This window comes from Tamandua tetradactyla, chromosome 17 (assembly GCF_023851605.1).
Source record: "Tamandua tetradactyla isolate mTamTet1 chromosome 17, mTamTet1.pri, whole genome shotgun sequence".
Lineage (NCBI taxonomy): Eukaryota > Metazoa > Chordata > Mammalia > Pilosa > Myrmecophagidae > Tamandua > Tamandua tetradactyla.
Genome location: NC_135343.1, coordinates 7,368,804 through 7,382,576, shown reverse-complemented (window position 1 = coordinate 7,382,576; position 13,773 = coordinate 7,368,804). Strand labels below are relative to the sequence as shown.

The 13,773-nt window shown below is 39.1% G+C and overlaps 1 protein-coding gene across 50 annotated transcripts in view; it reads right to left on the bottom strand.

Annotated features, from left to right (window-relative positions):
- Positions 1-13,773, bottom strand: part of MAP4K4 (mitogen-activated protein kinase kinase kinase kinase 4) — a 200,712-nt gene that overhangs the window by 64,611 nt on the left and 122,328 nt on the right. For all 50 annotated transcript variants that reach the window (XM_077133910.1, XM_077133913.1, XM_077133922.1 and 47 more), the window contains 5 exons: positions 13,449-13,559; positions 8,919-9,009; positions 6,689-6,819; positions 4,411-4,465; positions 2,195-2,273 (listed from right to left, as the gene is read on the bottom strand). In XM_077133910.1, the coding sequence (XP_076990025.1) occupies positions 2,195-2,273; positions 4,411-4,465; positions 6,689-6,819; positions 8,919-9,009; positions 13,449-13,559 (467 nt within the window). The remainder of the gene's footprint in view (positions 1-2,194; positions 2,274-4,410; positions 4,466-6,688; positions 6,820-8,918; positions 9,010-13,448; positions 13,560-13,773) is intronic.

The window sequence follows — 13,773 nt, the reverse complement described above, 5'->3', positions numbered from 1 at the left end:
CAACTGTTATAGAGGGATAATTATTAGGAGAAAGTGGGATGCTTGGTGGACCCAACATTCTAGGATAAATACACAGCACGAACAAAGGAAGAAAACTATAAGATAAAATGAACAGCTTTCTGTGACTATTATGGAAAGTGGAAAGGAAGGCCCTCGATGTCACAAAGAGGAGGGTGTTAACTGTATTCTGCGGTCAACATGGAACACGGTGTTGGGGCAGGCTCTAACCCAGAAATTCCCCAACCCTACCGCTCCTGAGAATCATTTTGGGAGTTTCCGAAAAATATACACTTCAGTCACTTCTCAAACCTAATGAATCAGAAACAGTTCAGTTGGAGCCCTGAATTAGAACATCCTGAAGGGATTCTGAGGCACCATTTCCACAGATCGTATTTGGGAATCTATGACCTTCAGTATATTCTTTTATATCAGCTATCAAGCTCTGCTGGAAGAGAATTCACCAGTCATCTTTTTCAAAGCCACTTCTCCGAAACCAGTAGTACAAATTTACATGTGGTGGACAAGACACATCACAAAGGAAGAAGGACTGTATGTCTGTAATCACCCAGTCACTGGGGAACGCCTGGGGAAGATGAGAACAGTCGTGAACATGGTCCTACCCAAGTGTAAAGAAAGTCTGGTGTTAGAAAGAAACACAAGAAGCATTTATTGTCATACAAGTCTATCATTATATCACCGAATGCTGTACAAAGTGGTTGATCCAAAACCGCAGGTATTAGATTAATCAGAGCAAGGACAACTGAAAAGTCTTCAAGACTATGAGGAACCCTGAAGATACAGGATTAATTCAGCAGTCTTTTCAGTACAGACTCCCTTCTCTAAGATTTGACACAGAGAAAGGGAAAAAGTTGTATTACTACTTGGTATAGCAAGACTTTGACAAAATGCTACCCTGGTTCCACAGCTTATTCTCCAGAGAACTACTATAAGTTCACCTAAGGAAGCCCAGGGTTAATATCACATATTAAAACTCAACACTAGTTGGAGCCAAAGTTTTGAAATTGTGTGCCCTGAAGAACCTCTCTAAAAACTGATAAATGGAATTAGACAACCTCAGTTATCTGAAAACAAATGAGGGTAAAGGTAGTATTTAAAGAATGAGGAAAAACCTGCCAACAAGAGAAAGGTAGGGAAAGGAGGATGAAATGTGTTCAGAGCAAAGAGAGAAAGGAGACAGTGAGAAATGTTGAAGGGAACATCCACGATAGCAGAAGAAAACTGCAGAGCACCAGAAGACGAGTGAACAAGAAGGAAAGAACAGAGTGTAATAGCTGAGAGACCAAATTCAGAATAGAAAAGCTTAAAATTGAGACCTTTGCATATTTTAGAATCAGAGTCCAGAACTTAAGAAGTGACACCACTAATTGGAAAACTAATAAGAACAGTTTCAGAAATGAAAGAAAAACAAACCACATAGGAAGGGATGAGCCCAGAAAGACTGAAAAAGGATGGGTCAAAGGTGGGGGAGGTGGAAATGGGAGGTGGGTGGAAGATGCATGAGTAGCCCGAGTGCCAGAAACTGATAGGGAAGGACTCAAAAAAAGATTGGGAGAGAATGAATGGGCAAAACTCTTAGGCAGAAAAGAATGGGGATGTTTTTCATAATAACCCAAACCATCCTTTCCCCACAACACTGCAATTCTAAAAGCTTTTCCTCAGTAAGGATATTGCCATCTGCCTCCATGGTTATCAACAATTTGTTTGGCAAATGCATGAGAGCTACAGGGAGATGGATAAGTGGCAACCCAAAGAAGATAATTCTTTTAATTTGGCCTCCTGGAAAGAAATGGATATGTTTAATTTCAATTTTTTGTAATAATTAAACTACTTCATTAATTTAAAAATCCTACTTCACCTGAGAGATTGCAAGTCAATTCAGTTTTCTTAATGTAAAGATGTTTAGAAACATTCAACTTTAAATATGTAAAAAATATTAAAACAAACTTGTTTCATAACCATTTATTGTATATTATGTGATCACAGCACTATTATATAATTCAAAGAGAAGTTTATCAAGAAAAATAACCACACACAAAATCAATCTGCTTCTTATTCGTTTCAGGCATTGTTGCATGTGCTCTTTGGAAATTAGAATGGCAAGAATTTTATCTCAGAGGAAAGGAATCATCAAAAAACAACAATAACAGCAGCAAAATTACTATCTATAGCTTACCATTTTTTTGACTTCAGCCGGGGAGGAGGGTTCCTGGGAATGAGAAACAGTGCTCTCATTGGGTGCATGTCACAGAGAGCTGGGAAGAAGAGACGCCATATCACTTATTATTCTCATGCTTGGTTTCTAGGGCTCATTCTTTGAGTTTTGTTTTTAATATTTTTAATTATTTTAAGTATTATTAATATTTTTATTGATAAATCTTCATACACATACATTCCATACATGGTGTGTGATATCATCACATGGCTGTGTATTTGTCACCATGATCATTTTTAGAACATTTGCATCACTCCAGAAAAAGAAATTAAGAAGAAACTCATATATCCCATACCCCTTACCCCTCCCTCTTACCAACCACAAGTATTTCAATCAACCCAATTTTTTACCTTTTATCCCCTTCCCCCATTATTTATATTTTATCCTTATTTTTTTACTGATCGGTCTATTACCTGGATAAAAGGAAATTCAGACATAAAGTTTTCACAATTGAACAGTCACACTGTAAAAGCTAAATTATACAATCATCTTTAAGAAACAAGGCTACTGGAACGCAGTATAACAATTTCAGGTATTCCATGTAGCCACTTTAATACATCATAGGCTAAAAAGTGGTATCTACATAATGCATAAGAATTACTGCCAGGATAACCTCTTGACTCTGTTTGAAATCTCTCAGCCTCTGAAACTTATTTTATCTCATTTCTCTCTTCTCTCTTTTAGTCAAGAAAGCTTTCTCGTTCCCAGGATGCCAGTTCCTGGCTCATCTTGGGAGCCCTGGCCCATGCTGCCACGGAGACTTACACCCCTAAGAGTCATGTCCTATGTAGGGGGGAGGGCAACAAGTTCACCTGCCAAGCTGGCTTAGAGAGAGAGGATGAGGGCTCATTCATAATATCAAATGTTCTCTCCCACTGACTGACAGACACACTTTTATGCCAAGCAGTTTAGACATCTAGATACAAACCCTAGGGCATGCCTTGAATTTTTCATTTAAAAAATAACAAAATGTAAAGGGGGCAAGGGCAACAAGGAAAATTTATAATTTCAAATAGACACTGGAAAGTTTTCATTAAGAAAAAATAAACATTAATTGAAAGTCTTAAAGAGTTAACAGCTTAAGTGTTTAAGTATCTATGAGATTACAGTTAAAATAATTGCATTTTCATAGAATTGCCATGAGGATTATATAAGACAATGCTTATACAGCCTTAGCACAATCTGGTGCCAAGTTAGCACAGAGCAAACCCTCCAGAAAGGTTCATTGCTACAGATAGTTATCACTACAGAAGAGCAAACACAGGAGTTTAAGACTGAATTGTTTAATCTGTGCAATTACTCTCTTACCCATTCCAGTAAAAGCCCTTATGGCACACATGCTTGCATTGATATGTCACAACAGGTAAGGTACATTTTCATGTGTTTGTTTGCCTTTGAGAGAACCTTACAAGGTAGGTGGACAATGGGGACTACAGAAACAAACAATACCCTTCCCATTGTAAAAGAAAACCAAGAAAAAGGATCAGATAATACTTTCCCACCGCAATTCCTTAGAGGAAAACTCAGGGGAAATGTATGGTTTTTAAGGCAGACATCCATTTCTGGATTGCACGCTAACTTTTTTAGCTGTTGATAAATTCTTTTCATTCATTCAAGATCAAATATGTACCATGTGGTTACACATTCTTTGTGTATACCTGTTTCCTAAGGGGACCAACGGAAAATACTGCTTTTTCACTGTTTCTTGCAATTCTACGCCGTCCCCGATCAAAAATCAATTTTAATAAGCACCAATTTTATTTACTCCAAAAGAGAAGCAAGCACACTTATAATGAATAGGAAAACTTTATAGGTCATGTTAAAAAAAAAAAAAAAAAAAAAGTCTAAGAGAAGTTATGCCTCTATTTGTGGAGTAAAAAAACATAATACTAAAACTTCATGTGTAAGAACCAGTTTCACTGAATATAAAGCTTAAATTGTAAAAAGAAAAATTATCGCCCATTATCTGAACTTAGACAATTTCAGGTTACACATATTGATACAACTTAAAAGAATACGTGGCTTACAGAATTCTTTTACGTCTAAAAACCTGATTGCTAATAGGCTGTCCTCCCTGAACTGCCACAAAGGGAATGGTGTTATCCAGGGGGATGTTCTTTCCAAAGTCTCGACACAAATTTAAGGTATACACAGTGGGCTTAAAAGAAAATACTTACGGGGAGCACCTTCTGCCATCTCAATGGCTGTAATGCCACAAGACCAAAGGTCACTCTGCAAAAATAAAACAGTATGTTATGGATACCATATTAGCTATGAAGCCACTAACTTACAACTTCAGGTTATTTAAACAAATGAAATAAAGGCTTCCTCTGGATATAAACTGAAAGGAAGCTTGCCAGGAAATTAAAAAGGTTTGGAGAAACATCTTACAAACACAGAAACAAATGAAATAAAGACAAACTGACTTGCTAATTAAAACCACTTCACTAAAAACTAGAGACAGTCCACATAAAAGCCTCTCTTTAACTGCCCAAGGCATGATCTACTGTTTAGTATGTTTTTTTCATTTCCTTACAAGCATTGAATAGTGTAGAATTCAGATTTATTTTTATGTTCAATACCTCAAATAAAAATTAAGATTTTAAACTCTTTAAGGCCTAAATGCATTTTTTTTCCCCCTGAATGCACTCTTTATTAAAGCCCACAGCTGAACGACTAGCATCCACCTCAGTCTACCAGTTTGGATCATGCCGCCAAGCACCCCTTTCACTCTTCAAACTAAATAAAGGTGAGCAATACCTAAAGCATCTTTCTGGACATGCAATCTTTTCCCTCAGGTGACTCTTAAATTTCAATTTTAAAATTTGAATTCTAACTTTATTCTCCACTCAAATACAAGATCTCCGAAGGTAGGCATTTCTGCTTTTATTATTCACTTTTGTAGCCCGACAGTCATCTATGGCATACTGTAGGTGCTCAATAAATACTGGCTGATAAACTATTGATGTTTTATCAGTCAATAATTAAAATCGAAAAACATTTAAAAAAAGCAAATAACAGACATTTGTTGTCATTAGTATACTTTTGTTTATAAGATACCCTGACCAAGGAATTATAATTCAAGGTGCTCAATTTAGGGCAGGCAATGGTGGCTCAAAGGCAGAGTTCTCACCTGCCATGCCAGAGACCCAGGTTTGATTCCTGGAGCCTGCCCATGCCAAAAAAAGAAAGGTTGCTCAATTTAAGTGTTTTCTGTATAACAATGTAATAATGCTAAAAATCAGAGTTCAGAATGTTTGGATATAAGAGTAAGGAGAGACTACAAATTTCTCCCTTCTCTTGACGGAGTTTTCTAGTCTACCGCAGCGCAAAGGAGGAATTCAGCACCGTCACCGGCAGGATAAGGAGCCATCCCACACCTGCCCATGTGATGCGGCACACCTGTCACCTCTGAGGTGCGCGTGCCAAAAAGGTTTTCCTGGATACTAATTTGAAACTTTCCAGTTTACAGAAAACATGCTAAATGACAGCATAAAGTAGTAATTAAACAAATCTAGGGGTGGAACATTCTACGCAAGGCCCAGCCTCTTCAGCAAGGTAGTCACGGAGGGGGGTGGGGGTGGGAGTGGTGTCTCGATTAAGAGACCTGTGGGCGAAAGAGCCAAATACAGTATTTTGTCTGCACTGGATACTGGTTTAGATAAACCATCTGAAACCAGCTGGGTCTGAATATGGACTTTGTATTAAATAATTATTTTTAGTTTATTAATAAGGTATGATAACAGGTGGGCATACTGGGAAAAAAGCATCCTATTTTAGAGACATGTAATGATGTATTAAAGGGTGAAGAGTCACAAAGTCTGTAATCCATTTTTAAATACTTTAGTATACACAAAAATAAAACAAAAAATCATCTGTATCAAAGGTTTGATTGGAACTCTTATATTGGATATTTGTTATAAATACTGAAATACTATTAACAGCCACTCTAGTTAAGAAAAGGGGATTTAAAAAGAAAAAAATTCTGTAAACAGTCAACCTGAATCTGATGATCAAATATGGCTCAAAAGGTGCATTACTGATTCAAGTCCCTAGAGGTCACTCTAATAATATTTGTAAGAATATGTGCAAACTAAATCAAAGCTGTAAAGTTCTTTAATAAGAAAACTCTAGAATTTCACATAGATGAATTGTTACTATATATTCTGACAATACTGAAAAATAAACACGTGGTTCAAATAGATTCTTCAAAGTAAAAAAGACAGCAAATAGGGGCAGAAGTGTTTAATTTCCTGACAGCAAGTTCTGTACACAACAAAAGGACCCGAACTGCCTGGAAACCAGCATACTACTCATTAAGGAGAACACATGTGATGCAGGATGATCAAAAGACAGCATCAAAATATTTCCCTGGCAAATTCTCATCTGCATTAGCATGCCCCTGTCTTTTTCGGGAGTTTACATTCCACATGCAAGGCCCACAGGCGCACGTACTCTGTAGTCGTAGGTGGCGTCCGGGTTCTCATCACAGGCAATGACCTCGGGGGCCATCCAGTAGGGGGTGCCGATGAACGTGTTCCTCCTCCCCACTGTCCGGTCCAGCTGGGCACTCACACCGAAATCAACTACGGGAGGAAAGAAAGGGAGCAATCAAGTACAGTACAAAAGGAAAAAAAAGGAAGGAGATGCTTCCTAGGGAACTGAAGCAGTCAAGATCTGTGACGGTGCAGGAAGGAGTGCACTTCCCATGACAAAGCCACCGACTGCGAGATGCCCCACCAACCTGCCTGCTCCTGGGGGCCCGAACCTGGCCCCTTCCTGAGCTGCTCCAACAGGGAGCAGCAAAGACCCTTCGGGATGAACAAGTCTCAATGCCTTCAGAGAATGTGACAGCCACAAACAAGACCAAATCACAGAAAGCCCTAAGTTCAGGACTAAGACACTGGCACAGCTTCTAAAGCAGCACTAATATCTGAAAGGTAATAAAGTGGTAACGGTTCCCTTGGAAAGCACAAAATAGTGCATAAAATAAAGAAAGTAAACTAAGAAACATTCACAAAAGCACTGGAACTGCTCATTTTTCAGCGCACCCACCCAATTTAATGATGCTGGCGGTCTAGAGCAAAGTCCAAGTTGGGAAGGAACGCTGCCAGAAAGACTGCAGATCTCCAATGGAGTGTCTGCCCATCAACACGGTCACCACATCCACTGCCACTGCACCTAGTGGGACCGCCCAAAGGTGGAAGACTCTCACGGAAGGCCAACAGAGCAAGCACTGCCCCCAATCGCAGAGACTGTAGATTCAACTTCGGTACACAGAACATGCTGAGGAAAGGGCCTGGCTAGAAGGCGGGCTTACTCGCCAATGTTCCTCTTGAGGCAGAAACACAGGCCATGCTGCGTAGAAGGAGGCCCAGGCCAGCTTTGCAGCAGCTCGTCACCAGCTTTTGATCAACAGCGATTACTGAAGGGCTGTCTATCCGAGGCCAGGGAAGCCAGGGCACACAGCTCTCTGAGTCTCTTGGGCATGAGAATAATTAGTGACTCTGATATCTTAGCTTTGAAGGGATTTTCCCACAAGGCAGACTATTTCTCCACAGGCAACCAACAAACCCAGGCAATATCCAAGAAAGCAGTCATGATTTTATTTTCAGAAGTAAAACAACTATGCCTAAGATTTTTGACAGAAAGGTGGACTAACTTTTTATAAAAATATTTTTGTCTGGGGGTGGGGGGGTGATAAGTTAGTGGAAGAAAAATTAACATTAATGCTGTTTAAAAATGTGATGACAGTGGAAAGGGAACAAATTCAGATCCAGCTACAGGAAACAGGAACCATACAAGACCCAACACAAAGTTATCTCCAGGAAAACACCATGGGCTCAGTCTGTCCATCTATCTGTCCATCCGTTATATACTTATGAGCACCTACCACATTCAAGGCACTATGCTGGGCACCTGATAAGATAATACTGGTGAAGAAAACAGTACTATTATATTCTGGTAAAGATGACAGAAATACAAGTAAACAAATCGCTATTAAGTGGTCAGTACTATGGAGGAACCAAGCAGGTAGTCCCAACACAGGCCAGAGAGTGAAGGAAAACCTGAGGATGAGGAAAAAAATCTGAAATTTCAAACTGAGGGCAAGTGCTTCCCAGTGGGGACCAGTATATGTAATGGCCCTGCAGAAGAGGGGAGGAGTAGAGAAGGAAAGAAAATGAGGTGGGGGTGCAGCAAGGGCTAGCTTCTACAGGGCTGTGGATGGGGCAGGGTCAAGAAGACTGCATCTGAGAAGTGATGAGTATGCAACCAAGTGATGATACTGTGAATTACTGATTATACATGTCGATGTTTTAGTTCGTTTGTTAAATTTTTTTTAATTAATAAATAAATTTTAAAAAACAAACAAATAAACAAAGGCTACATTTTCTTCAAAGTGAAACAGGAATCCATTAAGGGTTACAGGAAAGTGATGTGATCTGGTTTAAAGGTCAATCTGGCTGCTGTGGGGAGGACAGACCAAAGGAGCGAAGTACGGAGAAGGCAGGAAGCTTAGAGCCCAGCTAAGCAATAAGCCCAATCCCTATATCCTCAAACAGACAAGAAATGGAAAACTGTGGGTAATAAGCTGAGCTTTCAGAAAAATGGCAAAAGAGGCCAGAAGTGTTGCTGGTTTGCACTAGGGATAAGTACTAGAAAATGCTGCACACCCATCACATACCAAGTTTCACCTCTGCATTCTCGGTCAGCAATACATTTTGGCCCTTGATGTCACGGTGTATCACATGATGGATGTGAAGATGTGCCAGTCCCTGAATTGGGAAGAAACAGGGACGAATTTTAGTTCCCTGTTGTTGTAAGCAAAAAGCCAGAAATGCAAGTTTTATAACAAAGTGCATATGTGGCCAAAAGTTTTTGTGAACTCATATTTAAAAATGTATAGCTCAATCTTAATACATTTTCAGGAAGATATCACCCATACCACCAAACAGACAGAAAGCATCCCCTGACCCCTACGCCATCCCCTAACCAACTGGTTAGGTTCCCCGTGTGAGTCACCATTTCCTAGCTGTGCCTTTAAGACATACTTCAGATTACTATCTGCAGTTACACTGCTATAATTTGTGCTATTTTTGCACAGGGTGGTTCCTTTCCCACGCTTAAATCCATCTCTCAGTGGGTGACCCATTTGAACTAGACACATCCCAGGAGAAGTGACGGCTTAAAGTGGGGCTTAAAATTTGGTTTTTGGACACTGGCTAGCTTTTCCATTATATAATGACAAACTGCTAACTACTGATCAATCCCACTTCCAACCCAAGCATAAAATAATTCTGTTGTCAAAAGAGCTTTATGTTCAAATAAAATATCTTTCTTTCCTAAGGAAACAAAACCTACTGGGACTTAGCACTTTTTGATGACCCTGTATGTGGAATGAAGCCCAAAAGGAGATCTCTTATGAGAGACGGTACAAGATCAAAAACACATGCTAGATCCAAATAGGGCTCAAAGACAGAACTGTTACACTCTCATTTACTGGGTTTTGTCCTTAAATGGAGAAGCCATATCTATAGCTTGTTTTTTTAAACACACACATACAACCAACCCATTTACTCTGAAATGTCTCAATCCAAAAAGGAAAGACGTTTATTTGTGTTTGATTTTCCTGTTTAAATTTTTGTAGGGTTTTATTACTACCATTACTTTGTAGGATATGAATTAAATACAACAGCTACTTTAGATTCTACTTTTTTTAAATATAAAGGGTTTTTAAACAATCATTTACTAGCCTGCCTGTGAAACAGATTAGAGTCTATTTGCTGGTTCTGTTTATTTTTCCACAACACAGATGTGCAGAGCACTGACTAGAGAAAAAAAGCACGTAACTCTATGGTATCCCAGTGCTATAATTAGGAAGAAAGTGCCTTCTTTCAGCATCATATAACTTCAAACATCCCCTGTTCTTGTTAAAAAAAAAAAAGACAACACATATGAAAGTATCTTCCCTGTTTACTAATCTCCACTTCTATTACTTCAGTTCAATCCTATTTTCTTACATGCACAAAACCCTCCTAATACCTCTACAAGATTACTTTAGCAACAAATATAATGCATTCCGTTCTTTTCAAATGTGGTTTGCGTGCAATCTTGTTCTTTACCAGTGGTAAGTAAAAATTTCTCCTTCCCTATCCATACTGTTAAAAGACTGCTGCTTCTGCAGACAAAAAGGTTTAAGGTGTGTCCAATAGCTCTTTGAAGGAATATCCAGCATTAACCTGAGCACTGATTATTCTGAACAATGAATACTGTTCTCCTGTGTGAAGCACCTGGGATGAAACTATGTGTTTGACTACTCCCATGCCGAAAGCTAGGCCACAATTAGTCCTCTGAAGCACAGACGCCAACTCTAAATACTTAGCAAATATCCATCCTAGAGCAAATGAGGTAATGTTTCTAAATAGAAACATTTTTCCTAAAATTCTATCTCACTCATGGTCCCAGAACAAAGGAGCAGACATAGGCGGTCTTTAACACTGGTTATGGAAGGCTATAAACGTCCATACTCAGCGTGAAATACGGTTTCTCCAAAACGAACGGCCTGGTAGAATGTGAATGTGGAGGTGGGCTGAAGGAACACACTGGCTTTGCTGGGAAACGTTTTGATCCTGGGAGTTCCAGCAGGCTGGCCTTAATCACAGCCTATAAACCTAACATACACTCAACAGTGAGGAGAAAGCTTTGCAGAAACTAGCTCTCTTCAGCTGCACCTGTGAGTAGTTGATCTCTCTGCCTGGGGATGGCAGCCTTCACTTCCCATGACACTGCACCTCCTCCTTACCACCTCTGCTTTCTCTTCATCAAAATTAGATAAACACTTACTAGTGTACGATACTAACTCTTTCAGAAGCTTTGCTTATTTTTAGTTAAACTTTTGGCACAAGAAAAGCCCCATGCCAGATGAATCTGGATGATCAAAGCTTTTGTTTCAGGTGCCCAATGAGACGGAAAACATTTCCCGCACCTCGGTAAGAAATCCACTGACCATATTTCACATCAGCCAGGGACTCAAACAATCTAGTCTTTTAAATGTCTGAAATCTATGGCTGTAAAATGGCTAAATATACATATTATTAGTCATAAATAAACAATATTTACTTATTTGTATAAAATATGTAAACCTGTCTTTGATACCTTTGATGGCTAAAAAGCATTGGGGCCTGGGACATTATATTGAAAGCTCATCATCCGCTTGAGAAATCCTACACAGGAATTATGTGTATGTAAGGTACATGTACATGTGTGTTTAAGAGAGGATGACAACAGGTATTTACTGGGAATATCTGATGTGTGCACCTACAAGTTATGCTAAATGATTCACTGAATTCTCATAATACCACTTACTTCAGAAGGCTGTTACCTAAAATTTACAGATGAGAAAAACAAGCCCTGAAAGTTGAATAGTTTTGCCAAGGATACGTAAGTAGCAGAGCCAGCGCTCAAACCAAGTCTAACTCCAGGGTCCAACATCTCAACCACTGTGCTATCCTCATCACCATGCTAAGCTTCAGTTACTAACACAGTAAATACATACATAAATGCTCATTTACTGAATTCCTTTATAGTATGTAAGGCAGGATACTTTGTTTCCACTTTTTAGGTTCTGCTTTCTGTAACAATCGTAAGAGTTAATACTCTGATTTAGAAAAAAAAAAACATTGCAGGCACCGAGAATCAAACCTGGGTCTCCGGCATGGCAGGCGAGAATTCTGCCACTGAGCCACTATCACACCACCCTCTGAAATTTTAAGAAGGAAATCTGAGTGTAATTATTTAAAAAGATGATTCTCCTACCCCCCACAACTAGATTTCTTATGGAACTGCCTGTTTGCAATATCTAAATAAAAATAAATTAAATGTCTCCCTAGGAATTCTTTTTTTTGTTGTTGTTGGCTGGAGAGACAGGCCACATCTGAGCAACAAAAGAGGCTCTCTTGGGGGTGACTCTTACACCTAATTTTAAGTAGGCTTGACCTATCCTTTGTGGGGTTAAGTTTCAAATGAACAAACCCCAAGACTGGGGGCTCAGCCTATAGCTTTGGTTGTCCACACTGCTTGTGAGAAGATCAAGAATTCAACTTGGGGAGGTTGAAACTTCCCCCGTTCTCACCATTCCCCAAAGGGGACTTTGCAAATACTTTTCCACTCACTGATCAAATCACTCTGGGATTCATCGGGGCATCACTCTGGACAAACCAACAGAATCTCACGTCCTACCCAAGGTTCCATTTACTTAATGGTGTTCAATTAAGCTATCTACATAAAAGTTATATTAGGAAATGCACTAGTCAAAATACAAATTCTAATTTTAAACCTGAAATCCTCTATGAATCTCAAATACTAAAAGAGAGGCAACTTTAGCTATAAATAAAAAATAAAGCAACTATGACAAATTTTCTTATTAGTGTTAAGCATAAATTTGGACTCCAACTTCAACTTCATAGTTTTTAACTTTAAAAATATAGTAAGTAGGGGTGCACAGGTGATTCAGTGGTAGAATGCTCGCCTTCCATACAGGAGACCTGAGTTTGAATCCTGGACCATGCACGCAAAAGAAAGAAAAAAAAAAATACAGTGAGTAAATGAAATGCAACCTAACTCACATGCTGTCAGAATGGCTCTTTTACTAAAAGGAATCATTTAAAAGCTGCTAAAAACAGCAGGTCAGAAACTTACTCTTAAGATCATAAACCAGCTTTCCAATTGACTATAATAACTGTAAGTATTAGAAATTCTCCTCATAAATATTACAACAAAGCTTAACAGTTCATGTCAAAGTTCACAAGCTGATTTAGAAAGTCAGCGTTTGGAACCATCAGTACTGATTTATAAACTTATATGCAGGGTTTCTACAATAACAGCAGTTAATAATAAATTTTTTTCTCTATTTGGGATTTTTTCCTTGTCAACTTCCAAGGAAAGATTTATTAAATAAGTAGTGATGACCCGAAAGATAAACTTCAGGAATCAGAAAACACTATTTTTGGTTTTGCTCTAACTTTTTTTAGATACTTGCCAGAATCAAAACCATGATATAGCTTAAACTATCATAGCTAGCCACACAGAACCTTTGGTTGTCAAGAAGAGAATAACCTATGTAGGTATTACAAGTAAAGAAAAACTTCTGGCTAGAAAATAAAAACGCAAGCACAAGAACACACGCCAGGGCACCACGGGCACAAGCTCCCCTTACCCTGAGGATTTCTCTGGAGATGTACGCGATCCAGTCTTCTTTGAGTGTGTTCCCTTTCGTGTTCTTCACGAGGTCCGTGATGGACCCAGCCCCACAGAACTCCATGACAAGCTGCAGGGCAGATAGGACACACCGTGACTGACACCTCCCAGCGGGCAGGTAGAGTTCAGTACATGCAGAAAGAAAAGCCAGGAAAACAAAGTGCAACTCCCCTACTTTTCCTACAGACTAGGATGTGATCATTTGGGGGACAACCAAATTCTTCAGAGCTCCACTCACCACCCAATTTATTCACCATGTGTATCTGGTCCAGGAGATTGAAATG